This window comes from Pan troglodytes, chromosome 19, assembly GCF_028858775.2.
Source record: "Pan troglodytes isolate AG18354 chromosome 19, NHGRI_mPanTro3-v2.0_pri, whole genome shotgun sequence".
Classification (NCBI taxonomy): domain Eukaryota; kingdom Metazoa; phylum Chordata; class Mammalia; order Primates; family Hominidae; genus Pan; species Pan troglodytes.
In genome coordinates this window covers 25,374,284-25,396,258 of record NC_072417.2, presented here as the reverse complement: position 1 = coordinate 25,396,258, position 21,975 = coordinate 25,374,284, and the positions used below count along the sequence as shown (strand labels likewise).

Here is a 21,975-nt window from a genome sequence, read left to right as displayed (position 1 = left end):
AGCTAGGGTGGTGCTGCTGGTTCTTGCTCTCAGCACAGTTAATGCAGGGTCTTGATCCCTAAGCTACAGCCCTGCCTGGGAAGTAGCTCTGATCGGGTGGACAGTTAATGAGCTGTGCTTCCTTTCTGGCCATTAGGGTCCTCAACTGTGAAAATGAAATGGCAGAACAAGAGAAAATGGTAACAGCTTTCAAATACTGAGTACTAACTATGTACCTGACACTGTCCTCAGAGCTTTATATCTGATTTCATATGAATCAGGAATATTCTTTTTTTTTTTTTTTTTTGAGGCGGAGTCTCGCTCTGTCGCCCAGGCTTGAGTGCAATGGTGACATCTCGGCTCACTGCAAGCTCCGCCTCCTGGGTTCATGCCATTCTCCTGCCCCAACCTCCCGAGTAGCTGGGACTACAGGCGCCTGCCACCATGCCCGGCTAATTTTTTTTGTATTTTTAGTAGAGACGGGGTTTCACCGTGTTAGCCAGGATGGTCTCGATCTCCTGACCTCGTGATCTGCCCGCCTCGGCCTCCCAAAGTGCTGGGATTACAGGTATGAGCCACTTCGCCCGGCTGAATCAGGAATATTCTTATCCCCACTTTACAGCTGAGGAAACTAGGGTTTAGAGAGATTCTATAACCTGCTCCAGGTCATCCAGCTGGTAAGTGGTATGGCCAGGATTTGGGCTGAGTTATTCTGACCCACCCAATCAATGCTCTGAACCACTCCACTATACTGCCTCCCTTCTCTGAGGTCGTCTAGCTCTGACATCATGATTCTGGATTTTCTCCATTGCTTTCTGCTCTCACCAGTGGTGCCAGAAAGAGAACGTGTTTGGGACTCTAGTCTGCAAGTCCAGAGGAAAACAGCTCCTGAAAGTTAAGGGGCTCCTTACTTCCTCTGTACTGGAGACGCCAATCAAAGCTAGACACTTGACAGACCCCCATATCAACAGGGAACATACAGCCTGTGTGGAAGAAAAACAAATCCTAGCCAGACAGGAAAAGGGAGTTTCCCCTGTTTCTGTGACTTCCCCTTCTCTCTTCCCTATCAGCAGGGTCCCACACTGCTGATGCTGTGGCCTTTTGAACCCTTCTGTGGCTAGGATGAAACACCAGGCTACAGAGACACTTTGGGAGCAAGAGAAGTGGCCATTGTATTCATAGTACACACATCTACAAATTATATCCATGATACTGTATGTAAAGGAGCAAAAATAAATCACATTTATTTATACATTTAACAAGTTGCTTTTAGCATTTATATTATCACTAGACATTGCACTGTGTAGGAATCCCATGTAATCCTGGCAAAATGCCTGGGAGTCAGGTATCATCCACATTTTACAGAGAACACTGAGGCTCAGGGAAATGGACAACATTCTCCATGGCCCCAGGCTGGTAAGAAGGAGAGCTGGAATTCAAATCCAGACTAGGTCTGTCTGACTCCAAAATCTGTATTTGTTTCAATAAAAGGAGTGTTGTATAGTAAAAAGAGCAAAATTATGAAACTGTAAAGATCCCAGAATATCTTGGAAATATAATTGTCATAATTATATGTGTTACACATTATGATAGTAACTTCCATTTATTGCATGCTTAGCAGTGCCAGGCATTGGGCCAAATGCTTTACATAGTTCATCTGTACCTCTCAGCGAGATACACGCTAGTGATCCCATTTTGCAGATAAGATGACAAGCTCAGAGGAGTTAAGTAACTTGCACAGTCTTTTTTTTTTTTTAGACGACGTCTTGCTGTGTCGCCCAAGCTGGAGTGTAGTGGTGTGATCTTGGCTCACCGCAACCTCCGTCTCCCAGGTTCAAGCAATTCTCCTGCCTCAGCCTCCCAAGTAGCTGGGATTACAAGTGTGTGCCACTGCACCTGGCTAATTTTTTGTATTTTTAGTAGAGACAGGGTTTTACCACGTTGGCCAGGCTGGTCTTGAACTCCTCACCTCAGGTAATCCGCCTGGCTCAGCCTCCCAAAGTGCTGGGATTACAGGTGTGAGCCACCATGCCCAGTCGCACAAAGTCTGATACAGCCAAATAAGCGACGGAGCTGGGATGCAAACCCAGGTTTACTTGACTCCAAAGTGTGTGCTCTTAAGCACTAAGGCAGTAATAAGAATAATGTAGTATTAACTATGGGCCAAGTTGTGCTTTAAGTGCTCTATACCTTGTAACTTACAGATATTATTATCATCCCCATTTTACAGATGAGGAAAATATTGCCTTTTGTAACATTACTTATGCTCACATTACAGACATCACACCCATGTGTTAAACACCCATGTGTTACTAGTGTCATGTTTGCTTAACGTATGTTGGATCCTTGCTTATCATCTAGAAAATAATGTATTTTTTTTTCATTGTCCATCTAATGTGTTAATGTGTCTTGCAGGAAAGAATGTGAAAAGGTACTGTCTATAGACAAAGTAAGCATAATCAGGAGAGGGACAGTACTGAGTGGGGAAAGACCTGTGTGCCCTGAGGGGCCCTGTCAGGTTGCCCTTCTAGCCAATCTTCCTCATTCTTTCCTATTCAATTCTCTGTAGCAAGTTGACTTCTTTTTTTTTCAAGCTGTATCCAGCTTTATTAAAGATACGTTCCATAAACAATCATGGCATTTCAGGCAGGACATGGGCAGACAATCGTTAACAGTATACAACAACTTTCAAACTCCCTTCTTCAATGGACTACCAAAAATCAGAAAGCCACTGAAGTCTTCATCTGATGCTCTGAACAGGGAAAGTTTAGAGTGAGGGTTGACATTTCACATTTAGCATGTTGTTTAACAACTTTTCACAGGCTGAACCTGACTTTCATGAAGTGAAATGAAAATGGCAGAATTTATCTGAATATCCACAATCTAGAAATGGAACCACTACTCTTTCGACAGGTGCCATCTCAGCGGCATCACTGGAAAATCCAGATTGCCTGACACACTGGTAACCAATGACTAGAGGTCAGGTCCCAACAGATGTCTGGGCTTAAGGGAGTTAAGTCTATGCTGAAGGGTGGAAAGGGAGAAGAGGACATAAAAACGAATTTGTTTTTCCATACCACAAGGCTTTTGTGCCAAGGTGGCCATGTGTGTCAAAGTCAGGGAATCCCTCCTCCTGGGAGCCAAGAGGAAATCTTTCAAAACTGGAAGGGAAATGTGTTTTCCCCACATCAATCCAGCTTTGGAGACATTCTACTAGTGACATATGCCCCTTCCCCAAAAAACAACAATGAAGTGTTCTGTGTGTTAACAACATAGCTTAAAAAAAAAAAAGTAAAACAAAATTCTGCATTTTTATAAAACTTGATAAAAAATAGTATTTGAAATTGTACAGTCACCAGAAGTACACAGTTATCAAAAATGCACACACTTCACTTGGCAACTCCAGCACCTTCAGCTTTCTGTGCCTGGCCTGTTTTGGCATCTCCATTTTCTGCAGGGTTATTCCCCTCCTTGCCAGCATCAGCTTTTCCCTTTTTCCCTTTGGGTATCTTCTCTCCCTTCTTTGCAGGGGCCTTTTTAGGCTTGGGCTGTGGCTTTGGAGGAGCGGGTTTAGCAGACAACCTTGTGGATCTTCTCTATGGTTCGTCCTTCACCTTGGCTTTGTCTCCTTTAGCATCCCCTTTAGCCTTTCTCTTGGGCATGGTGGTGGCAGCGACAGCGGCAGGATGTAGGCGCTGGACGCGGGATGCAGTGGCACATGGGCTTTGATCAGTCCGGGGGTTGTTCTCACCTCTTCTTCACACTGCTCCAACTTCTTTTTTTTTTTTTTTTTTTTTTTTGTCTGTCGCCCAGGCTGGAGTGCAGTGACACTATCTTGGCTTACTGCAACCTCCACCTCCCAGGTTCAAGCGATTCTCCTGCCTCAGCCTCCTGAGTAGCTGGGACTACAGGCGCCCACCACCACGCCCAGCTAATTTTTGTATTTTTAGTAGAGATGGGGTTTCACCATGTTGGCCAGGCTGGTCTCTAACTCCTGACCTCAGGTGATCTGCCCACCTTGGCATGTGCCACAACGCCCTGCTAATTTTTGTATTTTCAGTAGAGGCGGGTTTCACCATGTTGGCCAGGCTGGTCTCTAACTCCTGACCTCAGGTGATCCACCTGCCTCGGCCTCCCAAAGTGTTGGGATTACAGGTGTGAGCCACCGTGCCCGGCCTGTTTGTTTGTTTTCAATACAGGGTTTTGCTTTGCTGCCCAGGCTGGAGTACAATGGCATGATCATGGCTCACTGCAGCCTCAACTTCTGGGCTCAAGCAATCCTCCCACCTCAGCCTCTCAAGTAGCTGGGACTACAGGCACACACAACCAGGCCCAGATAATTTTTTGTAGAGATGGGGTCTCCCTATATTGCCTAGGCTGGTCTCAAACTCCCGGGCTTAAGCAATCCTCCTCCCACCTCAGCCTCCCAAACTGCTGGGATTACAGGAGTGAGCCACCATGCCTGGCCCTTACTTAACCTTTGAGCTTCAGTTTCCTTGTCTGTAAAGTGAGTTGCTATGATACTTAATTTAATAGTTCAGTTTTAAATAAAACAATTTGTATGATGCATTGAGCATATCAGCATATTGCCTGTCATCTTCAAGGCTTGGTAAACAAATATGAGTACCCTGTGTTATGCAGTATCCAGGCTCCTGGCATGCCGGGATGGGGTAGAAGGGTTCCTGGGGAGGGTTTCATGGGACAGTCCTAATGAATGGAGGGAGAAAGCAATCCTGGCATCTGGCATTGGGTCCTACAGCAACCATGAGTCAGCCCCAGGTGCTAAGGGACTAGCTATGTTCTCAGCACTGCTGGGTGTGTGCTATGGGTCACTTGGCCACGGTCCTTGACAGTCACGCTGCCTGAGCATCATTCTTGTAAATCTGGCCTGAGTTCTTTTTAAAAAACAGCCTCCACCATGTGATGTCATGGTCCAGCCAGGGTTGGAGAAGGAAGGAGGAGGAGGGTGTGTGCACACAGTCTGGGGATCTTCCTATTTGTGGAGGAATCAATTTGGTCCTAGAAGAAACTCTCTATCCTTCTCTCCTCCTTTCCAGACCCAGTAAGAAATTGGTATTCTGATCTGCAGTGAGAGGAGGTGATAAATCATAATGGTTAAGACATGAACTTTAGCATCAAGATATCCTGGGTTTAAATCCTGGCTCTGCCAATTACTAGCTCTGGGATTGTAAACTTTCTCCTCCTGTTTCCCCATTTCACACATGGAGAAGATAATTCTGATGTTATAGTGGTGTGGCTTTAAGACATACATGCAAAGCTTTCAGCACATGCGTCAGTAGGCACATTATGCAGCCCATAGTAAGTGTTCAATAAATGGTAGTGACTGTTAGGTCCCCAGCAGTTGATGAGTAATATGACTTGATCAGCTTCTCTGGAAGGACCCCGTCTTCTCCAATGGCTTTTTTTTTTTTTTCCTTCAGACAGAGTTTCACTCTTGTTGCCCAGGCTGGAGTGCAGTGGCATAATCTCGGCACACTGCAACCTCTGCCTTTCGGGTTCAAGCGATTTTCCTGCCTCAGCCTCCTAAGTAGCTGGATTACAGGCAGGCACCACCACGCCCAGCAAATTTTTGTATTTTTAGTAGAGATGGGGTTTCACCATGTTGTTCTGGCTGGTCTCGAACTCCTGACCTCAGGTTATCCACCCACCTTGGCCTCCCAAAGTGCTGGGATGACAGGCATGAGCCACCGCACCAGGCCCAGTGACCATTTTTCCCCCTGAAAGGTAGTCAGGCCCCTCCCAGGTGTGCCATCATTCTGGAGATGAGGAGGCTGGGGAGAGATGGAGTAGTTGTGTCTCCACTCCTTTGTCTTCCCTCCCTTAGCTGGCTCCCTGGCTATAGCTCCTCTAGTTCTCCCTGCTATCTCCCTGCCCTCTCAAGAAGTGTGTCTCCTCTCTCTAGTTAGGAAGGATCAGCCCCTGCCAGCCAGGACTTCTGGCTTCCCCGACCCTGCCTCTTTCTCACATGTTCTCTTGTGCTCTGCTCTTCATTTTGCAGACAGCTGGGGGAGAGACCAGCAGGTGTGAATGACTGTGCATCATAGAGATGCTTATTGCAGGATGCTCCACATATAATTTCAAGGTGTAGAAGGCCCTAGCACTTTTTACTTCCTCCTGGATGGCTCTGCATTTGTGTGTGTGGTGGTGGTGGAAGTTGAAGATTAGAGATGCCACTCTTCCTAAGGGTCAAGTCACCTCTTGCCCTGCTCCAGGCAGGATGACCCTTGGCCTGTAACAAGAAAGGAAGTGGCAGTAGGATGGTAGTGGGATCCCTGCTCATGAAGAATTAACCTACACCGGGGCCAGAAGTCTCAGGACAATGTTCAGCTGGACAAGAACCAGATCCCTCTCTTTCCAAGCCCTAGGTGGTGGTGGTGGGGGGGGGGGCGGGCAGAGGAATAAGGAAATGTGTAAGAAATGTAAAAACTAGATGTATGGCCGGGTGCGGTAGCTCACGCCTGTAATCCCAGCACTTTGGAGGCCGAGGCAGGTGGATCACCTGAGGTCAGGAGTTCGAGACCAGCCTGACCAACATGGTGAAACCCTGTCTCTACTAAAAATACAAAAATTAGCTGGGCGTGGTGGTGGGCGCCTGTAGTCCCAGCTACTCGGGAGGCTGAGGCAGGAGAATCGCTTGAACCCAGGAGACGGAGGTTGCAGTGAGTCGAGATAGCACCATTGCACTCCAGCTTGGGCAACAAGAGCGAAACTCCATCTCAAAAACAAACAAACAACCACAAAAAACAAACCAACTAGATTTCCAGGCCAGGCCCGGTGGCTCACACCTGTAATTCCAGAATTTTGGGAGGCCAAGGTGGGCAGATCACTTAAGTTCTGGAGTTTGAGACAAGCCTGGCCAACATGGTGAAACCCTGTCTCTAGTAAAAATACAAAAATTAGCTGGGCCTTGTAGGGGGCATCTGTAATCCCAGCTACTGGGAGGCTAAGGCAGGAGAATTGCTTGAACCTGGGAGGCGGAGGTTGCAGTGAGCTAAGATCACACCACTGCACTCCAGCCTGGGCAACAGAGCAAGACTCTGTCTCAAAAATAAATAAATAAAAAACAAACAAAGAAAACCCCCTAGATTTCACTGGACATAAGGAAAAAAAAGACTAAAGGCAATACTACGTACAGTTAAAAAGAAAGAGGCATACATACATATGTAGTATCATGGAAAGATATCCAAGACATGTTACTAAGTGTTCCTTCCTTTCCTTCCTTTTTCCCCTTCCCCTTCCCCTTCCCTTCCTTTCTTTCTTCTTTTTCTATTTGGAGACAAGGTCTCACTCGTAGCCCATGCTGGAATGCAGTGGCATGATCATGGCTCACTGCAGCCTTAAAATTCTGGGCTCAAGGGATCCTCCTGTCTCAGCCTGCTGTGTAGCTGGGACTACAGGCATGTGCCACCAAGCCTGGCTAATTTATTTTTACTTTTTGTAGAGACAGGGTCTTGCCATGTTGCCCAGGCTGGTCTTGAACTCCTGACTTCAAGTGATCCTCCTGCCTTGGTCTTCCAAAGTGTTGGGTTTACAGGTGTGAGGCACTGTGCCTGGCTTCTTTATTATCATTATTATTATTTTAGACAGAGTCTTGCTATATCACCCAGGTTAGTCTCCAATTCCTGGGCTCAAGTTCCTGCTTCAGGCTCCCGAGTAACTGGGATTACAGGCATGAGCTGCATACCCAGCAATAGTATCACATTTTTTAAAAGACACTGAGGCCAGGCACAGTGGCTCATACCTGTAATCCCAGCATTTTGGGAGGCCAAAGCAGGTGGATCCCTTGAGGTCAGGAGTTCAAGACAAGCCTGGCCAACCTGGTGAAACCCTGTCTCTACTAAAATACAAAAATTAGCTGGATGTGGCGGCATACACATGTAATCCCAGCTGCTCAGGAGGCTGAGGCAGCAGAATCACCTGAACCTGGGAAGCGGAGGTTGCAGTGAGCCAAGATGGCGCCACTGCACTCCAGCCTGGGCAACAGAGCAAGACTCCATCTCAAGAAAAAAAAAAGTCACTGAATAATAGGAGTATCAAATCCCATTTATGCTTTTCTTTAAAAAAATCCAGAATATGTGGGAAATGAGATATGAGTGGGGATACAAAGTTTTCTGGGTTAAATATTTTGCAACAAGTATATACTTACATATTACTTGCGATTTAAAAACTATTTTTTAATAGCAAAAGCAGAAAGGGGCTTAGAAAGGGAATGTGAGGGCCCTCAGGAGTGGAAAACAGGGGACTTCCCATGACGAAACTAGCTTCTGTTCCTAATACGGCCCTTCCTCTACCCATTGCTACAGATCATCAGATCGTGGGACTATCTCCTATGGCTACATGGAAAAGAAAGGTGAGGTCTCCTGTCCCTATTCATCTCCAAAGACCCCCAAAGTAAACCCTCAGTTACCCGGATGCTCTCAGAGGTCGATAAAAACATTCAAACATCCAACTGGCATGGAAAAGTGGAAGAGGAAAATCAAAACGAGAGAAAATTCCCAGATTCTCCAATTAGACAGTTTGGACACCTGAGCTCAGGAATGACTACAATAAGTTCTCCTTTGGAGGTCTCAACATCATGATGCAAACTTAACCCCAACCCTAGGCTAAAAATAAAACTTCCCGAGGGCCAGGTGCAGTGGTTCATGCCTGGAATCCCAACACTTTAAGAGACTGATGCAGGAAGATTGCTTGAAGCCAGGAGTTCGAGACCAGCCTCGGCAAAAAAGCAAGACCCCATATCTACAAAAAATATGCCTGCTGTCCTAGCTACTTGGGAGACTGAACCAGGAGGATCTCTTGAGCCTAGAAGCTCAAGACTGCAGCATGCCATGATTCTTCCACTGCACTCCAATGTGGGCAACAGAGTGAGCCCCTGTTCCTAAAAAGTAAAGTAAGATAAAAATAAAATAGGAACTTCCTACCAAGTTACCTATATTTTCTTTTTTGATCTTAAGGCCATTTTACATATGAAAATCTTGAGCTCCAGAGATGTGAAATAACCTGCTCAAGTTACTTGCAGTAAGACAGAGGCAGAACCTACCTTCAGAATCCTCATCAGTTTTTTTCTTTTATCCGTTATGATTATCCATTATCATTATGCCATATTGTCCTTTTTTTTTTTTTTTTTGAGATAGGGCACAATCACAGCTCTCTGCAGCCTCGACCTCTGGGGCTCAAGTGATCCTCCTGCCTCAGCCTCCCGAGTAGCTGGGACTACAGGTGCACACTACTATGCCAGGCTAATTTTTTAAAAATTTTTTTGTAGTTTTTTTTTTTTTGTAGAGACAGGGTTTCACTATGTTGCCCAGGCTCTATTTTAAATCTAACATTTGCTTTTGTCCCCTTTAATCTTGACCCCAACCCCAGTCCTAACCCATAGTGGGCTCATGTGCTTCTGGCCCCAACCCAGTGAAAATGGCTTGTTTTGCTTTCTGCACCTCCTTGCTCCTTCCTCCCATCTTATCACTCAGAAATCTCCCATGCTTCCTTCTTGAAAGGAGCAATCCTAGGCAGGCAGGAAGGACTAGATTTGGTCCCAGCCTGAAATGTCTCAGAGACTGCATGGCTCTTTTCTGCATCATTGTAGAAATGATCCTTACCAGGAGGACTTTGGAGTTCACGTCAAGCAGGCCATTGACTCTCTCCCACTGGATTCTTTGCAAAAGCAGCCTCTTGACCATAGAGGAGGACAACAGGTTATCCGTGCCCATGATCCAAGAGCTTGAGATCCTGAGATGAAGACTTCAGGAGAGATCAGGACAGATAATTTGTGGTGGGCAGGAATCAGTAAACTGGGACAACAGCAGCAGCAGCGTCCAAGGGTCAGTGTCTGGGAGTAATTTAGGAAAGTTTGGTGCTGACAGCTGTGTCTGGGACTTGAACGTCATGGCCAAACCAGCTCCTGGGCTCCTCAGCTGCTTCAGACTAATGAACCTCTGGCCCAGGACACAAGAGGCAGCTGTGGTGTGGCTGAAGTCAGGGCCCCCGGAGGCCCAGACTCAGCCTTGCTGCTTCCTTAACAGTGTGACCTTAGATAAGTCACTTAGGAAAAGAGGAAAGGAAACTAGCATTTAGCGAGTGCAGTGCCCTTTCACAGCTGCCATCATACAGTGAGGGGGGGAATGTCCCTATTTCACATGAGAAGTCCTGAAGGTAAACGTGTCATTCAAGGCTCTATAGCTGGGGAGTAGGAAGACAGAATTAGAACCCAGAGCTTCTGAATTCAAATCCCGGGCTGTTGGCCCTGAGCTTTAGCTTCTCGGTCTGTAAAATGGTGTTACACTCACCTGGCACATGAAGTCGCACACTGAAGGTTCTAAAACCCCTCCCTTCTTTCTCCCAACCGTGGTCCTGAAGAGCTGTGGCACCTTCTTCCTGGGAACGTAGTCATCGTATTTTGCCCTCCCCACAACAGGTTTGTGGGGTCTAGGCCCCAGGAGGTGTCTGAAGGGAAGGTATTTGGACTTTGCTTTCCCCTCTACCCCACTCCCCAGACCTTCTCCCGACTCCAGAGGGCCGGCTCCCGCTTCTCCTCCCTGGTTTTGGCTGGCGGACTGACATCAGCTGGTATTCCTAGGGATAGGATAAGGAACCCTGAGCTGCATGGCTCAGCTCCAGGCGCCCCTTCCCCCACAACCCAGGACAGCCCCTTAGATGCAGCGGCGTCGAGAGGCCGCTGGAGCTCCCAGCCCCCTCCCTCTTCTCCAGGTCTGGGAGAGCAGCTTGCCGACCCCTCCAGACCCGAAAGAGAGAGGGGGCGACTCGAATCCGGGGAGCGATCCTGGGAGACCCTGGAGAGTCCTGGGCGCCACGCGGCCGAGCCCCCGAAATAGATCCCGGTTCCGGGGTTCCGGGAGCTGTCCAGCCTCGCGGGGTGAGCTACGAGAGGGTGGGCCAACGCCGGCGAGGCGGAGGGAGCCGCGGGCGCCAGGCGCGGGTGAGGCAGCGACTCCCCCTCCAGCCGCGGGCCCCGGGCGTCGCCCCCGCCCCCCACGTGGCCGCCGCCGTCCCAGCCCCTCCGAGGAAGCGGCGCGGCTTCCTGCAGCTTGGGCTGGGGATATAGGCGCCCCCACACCCAGGCCCGGCTCAGCGCCGCCGCCGCTCCTCGCCTCCTTGCTGCACGATGGCCTCGCTCCGGGTGGAGCGCGCCGGCGGCCCGCGTCTCCCTAGGACCCGAGTCGGGCGGCCGGCAGCGCTCCGCCTCCTCCTCCTGCTGGGCGGTGAGCGCGGAGCCCCGAGGCCCGGGCGGGAGGCGCGAGAGGCCCCGGAGGGGAGAGGGGAGAGGGGAGAGGGGAGAGGGGCTGGATGGCCGAGGCCGGAACGGGCCCTGGGGTGCGGGTTAGGACCGACGTACCGAGCAGCACTGGCCCTCGGACGGCCCCTGACCCCACCTCGGGGCGGGCGCAGCATGAGCTGCTTCCCACCCAGGGAAAGCTGGGGTGCTGGCCCCGGCCCCTCGAAGAGGGCTTGGGAGGACGGAAGCTGGCCAGAGATGAGGGGGCTTTGGGCCTGGGTGTGAGTGACAAGGAGCTGGTGCCAGCCCCTCCCTCCCCGGCACTGAGGCGTCCGTGGGGGCTAGATTATTCCTCCTTTTCTTCCAAGGTAGCCTATTTTCGGAGGGTCTCAGTCCCCCAACCCCCCTCGCAGGCTCCACTGCCGGGGTCCCCGCTATGTTACCCTCCTCTCCCGTTTCTTCCCACAGCTGTCCTGAATCCCCACGAGGCCCTGGCTCAGCCTCTTCCCACCACAGGCACACCGGGGTCAGAAGGTGGGTACCCAGGGTGTGGAAGGGTGGCGGAGGGTAAGGACGAGAGCAAGTTCAGTGGGGAAGGTTCCTTTCCCACGAGGCCTGCCCAACCCCAGCTGATGCCCCACTACACTCCCCTCTGTTCTTTCTTGGGGTTCCTCGTGGTCTTTCTCCCTGTCCTCCTACAAAGCCCCTGCACGGCTCTGAGCTGCCCACCTCACAAGTGGGCGAGAAGACCCCAGGAAAAGGTGTACGTGGAAGTTCTTATCAGGCTGGGATGGAAAGTGCTTAGCACATGGAAGTCATTATAGGATTCCTGAGCTGGGACTCTGTCCTCAGCCAGAATGTTTTGCTAGGGAAACTTTCTGAAGGGTTCCCACGTTTGAAGACAGGCAGTTCACCTTGCAAGCACCTGGGCAGGAGGGTTTGTAGGGAGGGGTAGGGGTGTGGTCACTGTGTAGCATCTGTACCTACAGGGGGGACGGTGAAGAACTATGAGACAGCTGTCCAATTTTGCTGGAATCATTATAAGGATCAAATGGATTCTATCGAAAAGGATTGGTGCGACTGGGCCATGATTAGCAGGTAGGGGCAGTGATGGAGGGTGGCTCAGGCCAGGGGGTGGACCTGCTCATTGCAGGTAGACCCTGAGTGAGAGTGGGGCACTCTTCTCCCTGGGTCCACCCCCTCTCTCACTCAAGTCCTCTTCTGCCCCTAGGCCTTATAGCACCCTGCGAGATTGCCTGGAGCACTTTGCAGAGTTGTTTGACCTGGGCTTCCCCAATCCCTTGGCAGAGAGGATCATCTTTGAGACTCACCAGATCCACTTTGCCAACTGCTCCCTGGTGCAGCCCACCTTCTCCGACCCCCCAGAGGATGTACTCCTGGCCATGATCATAGCCCCCATCTGCCTCATCCCCTTCCTCATCACTCTTGTAGTATGGAGGAGTAAAGACAGTGAGGCCCAGGCCTAGGGGGCCACGAGCTTCTCAACAACCATGTTACTCCACTTCCCCACCCCCACCAGGCCTCCCTCCTCCCCTCCTACTCCCTTTTCTCACTCTCATCCCCACCACAGATCCCTGGATTGCTGGGAATGGAAGCCAGGTGGGGTCATGGCACAAGTTCTGTAATCTTCAAAATAAAACTTTTTTTTTGTACAATGTCCTTCTCCCCATTTCAGTGGAACCTGTGTCCTTCCCTGCCACTCCCACAGGCCCTCAGCCCTGGGTAGTAGAACTGGAAAAATCTGGATGGCCCATTGTTCTGTTCATTTCACCTGCCCCCCTGCTCCCTGCCTCCATGAAGGTCACACCCCTATATTCTTTCCTCCCAGGCGGGCCTTTCCTGCCCATATCCAAACTCGGCTCCAGGAAACAAGCAGGAAGAGACTCCCTTCCGGTCTGGACAGCAGCTGGGGGCCTGCAACTGGGGAGGTGTGGGGGAAGGGGCAAGGGAGGAATCTCTGCTTGTGACTCCTGCAAGAGGAGCAGGAGGCTGCCCAGGAGCCCTGACTATTCCTCTTCTTCATGCCTCAGTTTACTCACAGGGCCTGGGAAGAGGAACCCTGACTGAGCAACAGGAATCCGTTCCTAAGGCCCTCACAATTGAGGGAGAAAGCAGTGGGGGCTTCCTTTACTAGGTTCACCACCCCTCTCCATGTCCCTTGCCCTCATCCTACATTGTCCTGGACTGGGTGTGGCCTGCAGCCTAGCAACACACTGCCCCCTGGTGTCCACTAAAGCCAGCAACCAGAAGACGTATCTGATCTGGAAGAAGCTCAAGGCTGAGGAGCACTGGACCCTGGGGTCAGAAAACTGCCATCTCTACAGCAATCACTAGTTCCTTGTGTTTGTTTGTTTGTTTGTTTGTTTGTTGAAACAAGGTCTCATTCTGTCACCCAGGCTGGAGTTCAGTGGCACAAACATGGCTCACTGCAGCCTTGACCTCCTGGGCTCAAGGATCCTCCCATCTCAGACTTCCAAGTAGCTGGGACCACAGGCGTGAGCCACCATGCCCAGCTAATTTTTTTTTTTTTTTTTTTTTTTTTTGAGATGGAGTCTTGCTCTGTCACCCAGGCTGGAGGGCAGTGGCACGCTCTCAGCTAACTGCAAACTCTGCCTCCTGGTTCATGCCATTCTCCTGCCTCAGCCTCCAGAGTAGTTGGGACTACAGGTGCTCGCCACCACGCCCGGCTAATTTTTTGTATTTTTGGTAGAGACAGGGTTTCACCGTGTTATCCAGGATGATCTCGATCTCCTGACCTCATGATCCACCCACCTCGGCCTCTCAAAGTGCTGGGATTACAGGCACGAGCCACCACACCCGGCCTAATGTTTTTTTTAAGTTTTTTTATACAGATGGGGTCTCACCGTGTTGCCCAGGCTAGTCTTGAACTCCTGGCCTCAAGTGCTCCTCCCCAGTCAGTCTCCCAAAGTGCTGGGATTACAAGCATGAGCCTGCTGCGCCTGCACAACCACTAGTTCTTAGCTGGACCCCGCTATCAGCTTCCTGAGACAAACAACACTCTCTTCAGATACCTTCCTACTTTCTAGGATCATACCCAGCCCCTCTCTACAAGTCACCATTGCTGTATATGAACACACCTATATGTTCCCTGGATAGTGAGGCCCATTTCTTACCAGGTAACCTACACCTTCAACTCTCCATCGGACACAACTGCCAGGTCTCCAAAAACATCTCCAAAACAACTTTATTCTCCATGGATACATCTGTTTACTCCTTGTGGCACCCTGAGCTTCTTTAGGGACTTTCCTTCTTGTTGAAATATCTGCCTTCTTGAGTACATGCATGTCCATTTCTTGGGGTATCCTGCCTTTTCCATATATGCTTGTATGATTCCCGGAACATGCCTATTCATTCTCTGAGACACACATCTCTCAGGGTGCATCTGTTTTTCTAGGCACACATATGTTCCCTAAAAATATTTTGAGTTTTCTGACCGGGCGCGGTGGCTGACACCTGTAATCCCAGCACTTTGGGATGCCAAGGCTGGTGGATCACCTGAAGTCAGGAATTCGAGACCAGCCTAACCAATATGGTGAAACCCGTCTCTATTAAAAATACAAAAATTAGCCAGGCGTTGGGGTGTGTGTTTGTAGTCCCGCTACTTAGGAGGCTGAGATAGGAGAATTGCTTGAACCTGGGAGGCAGAGGTTGCAGTGGGCCAAAGATCACTCCATTGCACTCCAGCCTGGGTGACAGAGAGAGATTCTGTCTCAAAAAAAAGTATATATATTTTGAGTTTTCACCTGAAATACAGGTTTCCTTAATTTCCATGAATGCATCTGTCTTCCCTAAAGGTATATCTACTCCCTTTGTAGCATGTATTTGCCTTCATGCATTTTATTAATATACATCAAGGACCTGCTGGTATAAAACACTGTGTGTGCCGGGCACAGTGGCTCACGCACTCCCAGCACTTTGGGAGTGTAATCCCAGCACTTTGAGAGGCTGAGGCGGGTAGATCACAAGATCAGGAGTTCAAGACCAGCCTGACCAAGACAGTGAAACCCCATCTCTACTAAAAGTACAAAACTTAGCCAGTTGCGGTGACAGGCGCCTGTAATCCCAGCTACTTGGGAGGCTGAGGCAGGAGAATTGCTTGAACCTGGGTGGCAGACGTTGCGGTGAGCCAAGATCACGCCACTGCACTCCAGCCTGGGTGACAGAGTGAGACTCCATCTCAAAAACAAAACAAAACAAAACAAAAAAGACACCGTGTGGTGTATTATGTTGGAAAGATAGGTTAGATAGAGTCTGGTTTTCTGCCCTCAGTGGCTTTCATCTAGTGAGAAAGTTGACGTGTACAAATTAACAAACCAAACCAAAAGTGTAATGAGAATCATGCTAGGGATACAAACCAAATGTTATCTGAGTGTGAGGGAAAAAGGGATCACATCTGGCTGAGAAGATCACAAGGGGTGTGATCACAGGAGGGTGACTGCAGAGTTGGTAGATGACTAGGCCATAGCTGGAGTACGTTCTTCTAGGGGAGAGAGTAGAAAGGGAGGTGAATTAGGAAATTATTGCAATAATCCAGACCTGAGAAAATGAGGACATGGGGCAAAGGAGTGTTGAATGGGGTAATGGAAAATAATTATAAAGTAGAAGATAGGATTAAAAACGGGAGGAAGAGGCCAGATGTGGTGGCTCATACCTGTAATCCCAGCGCTTTGGGAGACTGAGGTGGGAGGATCACCTGAGGCCAGGAGTTCAAGACTAGTCAGGGTAGCATAGTGAGACCATGTCTCTACAAAAAAAAAAAAAAAATCACAGGCAGGGCGAGGTGGCTCATGCGTGTAATCCCAGCACTTTGGAAGGTTGAGGTGGGTGGATCACTTGAGGTCAGGAATTTGAGACCAACATGGCGAAACACCATCTCTTTTTTTTTTTTTTTTTTTTTTTTTTTTGAGACACAGCATTGCTCTGTCGCTCAGGCCGAAGTACAGTGGTGCAATTTTGGCTCACCGCAACCTCTGCCTCCCTGGTTCAAGCGATTCCTGTGACTCAGCCTCCCAAGTAGCTAGCACTACAGGCATGTGCCACCATGCCCAGCTAATTGTTATATTTGGAGTAGAGACGGGATTTCACCATGTTGAGTTGACCAGGCTGGTCTCGAACTCCTGAGCTTAGGTGATCCACCTGCCTCGGCCTCTCAAAATGCTGGGATTACAGGCGTGTGCCACTGCGCCCAGCCCGAAACTCCATCTCTACTGAAAATACAAAAATTAGGCCAGATGTGGTGGCTCACGCCTGTAATCCCAGTACTTCGGGAGGCTGAGATGGGCAGATCACCTAAGCTCAGGGGTTCGAGAACAGCCTGGCCAACATGGTGAAACCCTATCTCTACTAAAAATACAAAAACTAGCTGGGCGTTGTGGTGCATGCCTGTAATCTCAGCTACTCCGGAGGCTAAGGCAGGAGAATCGCTTGAACCTGGGAGGCAGAGGCTGCAGTGAGCTGAGAACGCAACATTACACTCCAGCCTGGGCAACAGAGCGAAACTCTGTCTCAAAAAAAAAAAAAAGGCTGGCACAGTGGCTCACGCCTGTAATCCCAGCACTACTTTGGGAGGCCAAGGCGGGTGGATCCACGAGGTAAGGGGATTGAGACCATCCTGGCTAACATGGTGAAACCCCATCTGTACTAAAAATACAAAAAATTAGCCGGGTGTGGTGGCACACGCCTGTAGTCCCAGCTACTCAGGAGGCTGAGGCAGGAGAATCGCTTGAACCCAGGAGGCAGAGGTTGCAGTTGCGCCACTGCACTCCAACCTGGCGACAGAGTGAGACCCCGTCTAAAAAAAAAAAAAAAAGCTGGGTATGGTGGCATGCACCTGTAGTCGCAGCTACTCAGGAGGCTGAGGCAGGAGAATCACTTGAACCTGGGAGGCGGAGGTTGCAATGAGCCAAGATCGTGCCACTGCACTCCAGCCTGGGCAACAGAGTGAGACTCTGTCTCAAAAACAAACAAACAAACAAACAAATAAGAACTCAGCTGGATGTAGTGGCACATGTCTGTAGTTCCAGCTACTTGGGAGGCTGAGTGGGGAGGATCAGGGATTCAAGGTTATGGTGAGGTATGATTGGGCCACTGCACTGCACTCCACCACTGGCAACCCTGTCTCTAAAAAAAATAAAAAAAATACCAACAGACCCTTGATGTATATTCATGAAATGCATGAAGGCAAATACATGCCACGAAGGGAGTAGATATATCTTTAGGGAAGACAGATGCATTCATGGAAATAAAGCAAACCTTTATTTCAGGTGAAAACTCAAAATATCTTTAGGGCATATTGTCCACTTCCCTATTCAACACTCCTTTGCTCCATGTCCTCATTTTCTCAAGCCTAGATTATTGCAATAATTTCCTAATTCACCTCCCTTTCTACTCTCTCCCCTAGGGAGGAAATTAGCAGGACTTGGATAAAACAGGAGGGAGAGGCCAGGGCTGAGGGAGAGGAGAGGTTAGGGGTGACTCAGGCTTTGGACTTGAGTTACTATGACAATTATGGCAGTAATAATAGAAAAGAGCCATTGAGGAGGAAGAACTGTCCTGAAGAAAAGAATGTACAATTATAAGGTAACAGTGGAACAAGCTGTTATGTTCCACAGAGAGTTAGAAATGGGGGGATGGGAGTGGAAAGAGGTTGGGTCTGGAAATATAGGTGTGGGAGTCTCCTGCACGGAAGTGCGCTGTAAAGCCATTAGATGGATGAGAACTCTAAGACAGAATGGTTCATTGAAAAGAGGAAGGCTGGCCGGGAGCAGTGGCTCATGCCTGTAATCTCAGCACTTTGGGAAGCCAAGGCGTGCGCAGATTACCTGAGGTCAGGAGTTCAAGACCAGCCTGGCCAACATGATGAAACCCTGTCTCTACCACAAATACAAAAATTAGCCAGGCATGGTGGTGTGCGCCTATAATCCCAGTTTCTAGAGAGGCTGAGGCAGGAGAATTGCTTGAACCTGGGAGGCAGAGGTTGCAGTGAGCCAAGATCATGCCACTGCACTCCAGCCTGGGCGACAGAGCGAGACTTCGTCTCAAAAAAAAAAAAAAAAAAAAAAGAAAAGAAAAGAAAAGAAGAAGGCTCTTAGGAAACATCACACTTAAAGAATGAGAAAAGGGCTGGGTGCAGTGGTTTATGCCTATAATCCCAGCACTAGGAGGCTGAGGCAGGAGGATTGATTGAGTTTAGGAGTTCGAGACCAGCCTGGGCAACATGGCAAAAACCCATCTCTACAAAAATTTTAAAAGTTAGCCGGGTGTGGTGGTGCATGCCTGTAGTCCCAGCTACTCAAAAGGCTGAGATGGGAAGATTGCTTGAGCCTGGGAGGTCGGGCTACAGTGAACCAAGATCACACCACTGCACTCTCCAGCCTGGGCAACAGAGTAAGACCCTGTCTCAAAAAAACAAATAAATAGGCTGGGCGTGGTGGGGTGATGCCTGTAATCTCAGCACTTTAAGAGGTCAAGGCAGGCGGATCACGAGGTCAGGAGATTGAGACCATCCTGGCTAACACAGTGAAACCCCGTCTCTACTAAAAATTCAAAAAATTAGCCGGGCGTGGTGGCGGGCGCCTGTAGTCTGGAGAGCTAATGGAGAGGCTGAGGCAGGAGAATCGCTTGAATCCGGGAGGTGGAGGTTGCAGTGAGCCAAGATCATGCCACTGCACTCCAGCCTGGGCGACAGAGCAAGTGTCCATCTCAAAAATAAATAAATAAATAAGAGGGACAGAGGGAAGATCAGAGATGTAATAGCAGAACAAGAATAAAGGAGTGTCAAAGGCCAGCCATGGTGGCTCACGTCTGTAATCCCAGCACTTTGGGAGGCCGAGGCAGGCGGATCACCTGAGGTCAGGAGTTCGAGACCAGCCTGGCCAACATGGTGATACCCTGTCTCTACTAAAAAATACAAAAATTAGCCAGGCGTGGTGCGGTGCCTGTAATCTCAGCTACTGAAGAGGCTGCGACAGGGAGAATTGCTTGAACCCGGGAGGCAGAGGTTGCAGTGAGCCAAGATCACACCGCTGCACTCCAGCCTGGGCGAAAGAGCGAGACTCCACCTCAAAAAAAAAAAAAAAAAAAAAAGGCTGGGCCGGTGGCTCACGCCTGTAATCCCAGCACTTTGGGTGGCCAAGGCAGGCGGATCACCTGAGACTGGGAGTTTGAGACCAGCCTGACCAACATGGAGAAACCCCGTCTCTACTAAAAATATAAAATTAGCTGGGTGTGATGGTGCATGCCTGTAATCCCAGCTACTCGGGAGGTTGAGGCAGGAGAATTGCCTGAACCCAGGAGGCGGAGGTTGCAGTGAGCCGAGATCTTGCCATTGCACTCCAGCCTGGGCAATGAGAGCAAAACTCAATCTCAAAAAAAAGGAGTGCCATAAAGTCAAAGGAAATAGTGAGCTTTGAGAAGGTATTATCAACTGAATGGTTCATTCATTCATCCATTTAACAAATATTTGTTGGTCATTCTGTGGACTAAGTACAGTGCACAGTGTTTTTACTTATTTTTTTTTTTATTTCTTTTTGTTTTTTTGAGACGGAGTCTCACTCTGTCACCCAGGCTGGAGTGCAGTGGCGCGATTAAGCTCCCTGCAACCTCAGCCTCCTGTGTTCCAGCAATTCTCCAGCCTCAGCCACCCGAGTAGCTGGGATTACAGGCGTGCACCACCATGCCTGGCTAATTTTTTGTATTTTTTGTAGAGACGAGGTTTCACCATGTTGGCCAGGCTGGTCTTGAACTCCTGACCTCAAGTGATCCGCCCACCTCGGCCTCCCACAGTGCTGAGATTACAGGCGTGAGCCACTGCAGCTGGCCTTTTCTTTTTTTTTCTTTTACCCAGAAACTAAGGTCACAGGAACTGTGCGCGTGAAGGATTTGGGTGAGGGAAAGGTTGGAAATCAGACAGAAAATTGAGATCAGATGATGACAAGGTCAAGGTTTGTACTTATTTATTTATTTATTTATTTGATACAGAGTCTTGTTCTGTCTCCCAGGCTGGAGTGCAGTGGTGTGATCTAGGCACTGCAACTTCTACCTTTTGGGTTTAAGCAATTCTTGTGCCTCAGCCTCCTGTATAGCTGGGATTACAGGCATGTGCACCAACACATCCAGCTAATTTTTGTATTTTTAGTAAAGACAGGGTTTCACCATGTTGCCCAGGCTGCTCTCCAACTCCTGATCTCAAGTGATCCGCCCGCCTCAGCTTCCCAAAGTGCTGGGATTACAAGTGTGAGCCACCACGCCCAGCCTGTACTTTTTTTTTCTTTAAGAGAAAGGGTCTTGCTCTGTCATCCAGGCTGGAGTGCAGTGGTGCGATCATACCACACTGCAGCCTCAAACTCCTGGGGTCAAACAATCCTCCTGTCTCAGCCTCCCAAAGTGTAGGGACTACAGGCATGTGTCACCATGCCTGGCTAATTTTTAAAATTTTTTGTATAGATGGAGTCTTGCTATGATACCAAGGGATGTAAATATCATTATTATTGGGCCAGGTGCAGTGGCTCACGCCTGTAATCCCAGCACTTTGGGAGGCCGAGGCGGGTGGATCATGAGGTCAGGAGTTCGATACCAGCCTGGCCAAGATGGTAAAACTCCATCTCTAGTAAAAATACAAAAATTAGCTGGGTGTGGTGACGCACGCCTGTAGTCCCAGCTACTTGGGAGGCTGAGGCAGAATTGCTTGAACCTGGGAAGCAGAGGTTGCGGTGAGCCGAGATCATGCCATTGCACTCCAGCCTTGGTGACAAGAGCGAAACTCCGTCTAAAAAATATATATATATATAATTATTATTATTATTTTTTGAGATGGAGTTTCGCTCTTGTCGCCCAGGCTGGAGTGCAATGGCGCAATCTCGGCTCACCGCAACCTCCGCCTCCCGGGTTCAAGCGATTCTCCTGCCTCTGCCTCCCAAGTAGCTGGGATTACAGGTGCCCACCACCACGCCCGGCTATTTTTTTGTATTTTTTAGTAGAGATGGGGTTTCACCATGCTGGCCAGGCTGATCTTGAACAACTCCTGACTTCACGTGATCCGCCTGCCTCGGCCTCCCAAAGTGCTGAGATTACAGGCGTGAGCCACCAAGCCTGGCCAAGGGATTACATATTTTTAATTAAGGCAGGCCTGTGCATATTTATAGTATATGGGAGAGGAGCTAAGGGCAAGGGCGAGAGGGAAGATGATAGAGAAGTCCTGGAGGAAGTTGAAAAGGGGAGGCAAGAACATATGCCAAAGGGTGCAACACTTCTTCTGAGTCCAAAAGGAAGGAGTAGGCTGGATGCGGTTGGTAATCCCAGCACTTTGGGAGGCCGAGGTGGGCGGATCACTTGAGGTCAGGAGTTTGAGACCAGCCTGACCAACATGGTGAAACCCCGTCTCTACTAAAAATACAAAAATTAGCTGGGTGTGGTAGCTCATGCCTGTAATCCCAGCTTCTAGGGAGGCTGAGGCAGGAGAATCGCTTGAACCAGGGAGGCAGAGGTTGCAGTGAGCCGAGATCAAGCCACTGCACTCCAACCCGGCAACAGTGCGAGACTCCGTCTCAAAAAAAAAAAAAAGAAAAAAAAAGAAGGAGTAAAAGTGGAGAGAAATTTTTGAGCGATGAATCAAGTATAGAGACAGACAGAGGGAAAACTTAAAGGGTTCACATGCATGGCCTCAATCTCATAAAGCAGGAATGAAAGGCGTTCTGCAGAGA

General features: G+C 49.3%; 1 protein-coding gene and 1 pseudogene across 3 annotated transcripts; one reads left to right on the top strand and one right to left on the bottom strand.

Moving 5' to 3' along the window:
- Window positions 1-1,198: 1,198 nt before the first annotated feature.
- Window positions 1,199-10,470, bottom strand: LOC104002827 (non-histone chromosomal protein HMG-17-like; annotated as a pseudogene).
- A 168-nt stretch (window positions 10,471-10,638) lies between these two features.
- Window positions 10,639-12,909, top strand: RAMP2 (receptor activity modifying protein 2). 3 transcript variants are annotated; one of them, XM_009432136.4, is made up of 4 exons: window positions 10,639-10,873; window positions 11,702-11,767; window positions 12,223-12,331; window positions 12,465-12,909. In XM_009432136.4, the coding sequence occupies exons 1-4, from the start codon at window positions 10,654-10,656 to the stop codon at window positions 12,718-12,720; spliced, it is 651 nt and encodes a 216-aa protein (XP_009430411.1). In that variant the 5' UTR covers window positions 10,639-10,653; the 3' UTR covers window positions 12,721-12,909. The 3 variants fall into 3 exon arrangements, with proteins under 3 accessions (XP_009430411.1, XP_009430410.1, XP_001160651.2); XM_009432135.4 differs by having other exon boundaries at window positions 10,639-10,936; XM_001160651.6 differs by lacking the exon at window positions 10,639-10,873 and adding an exon at window positions 10,910-11,219.
- Window positions 12,910-21,975: the final 9,066 nt, after the last annotated feature.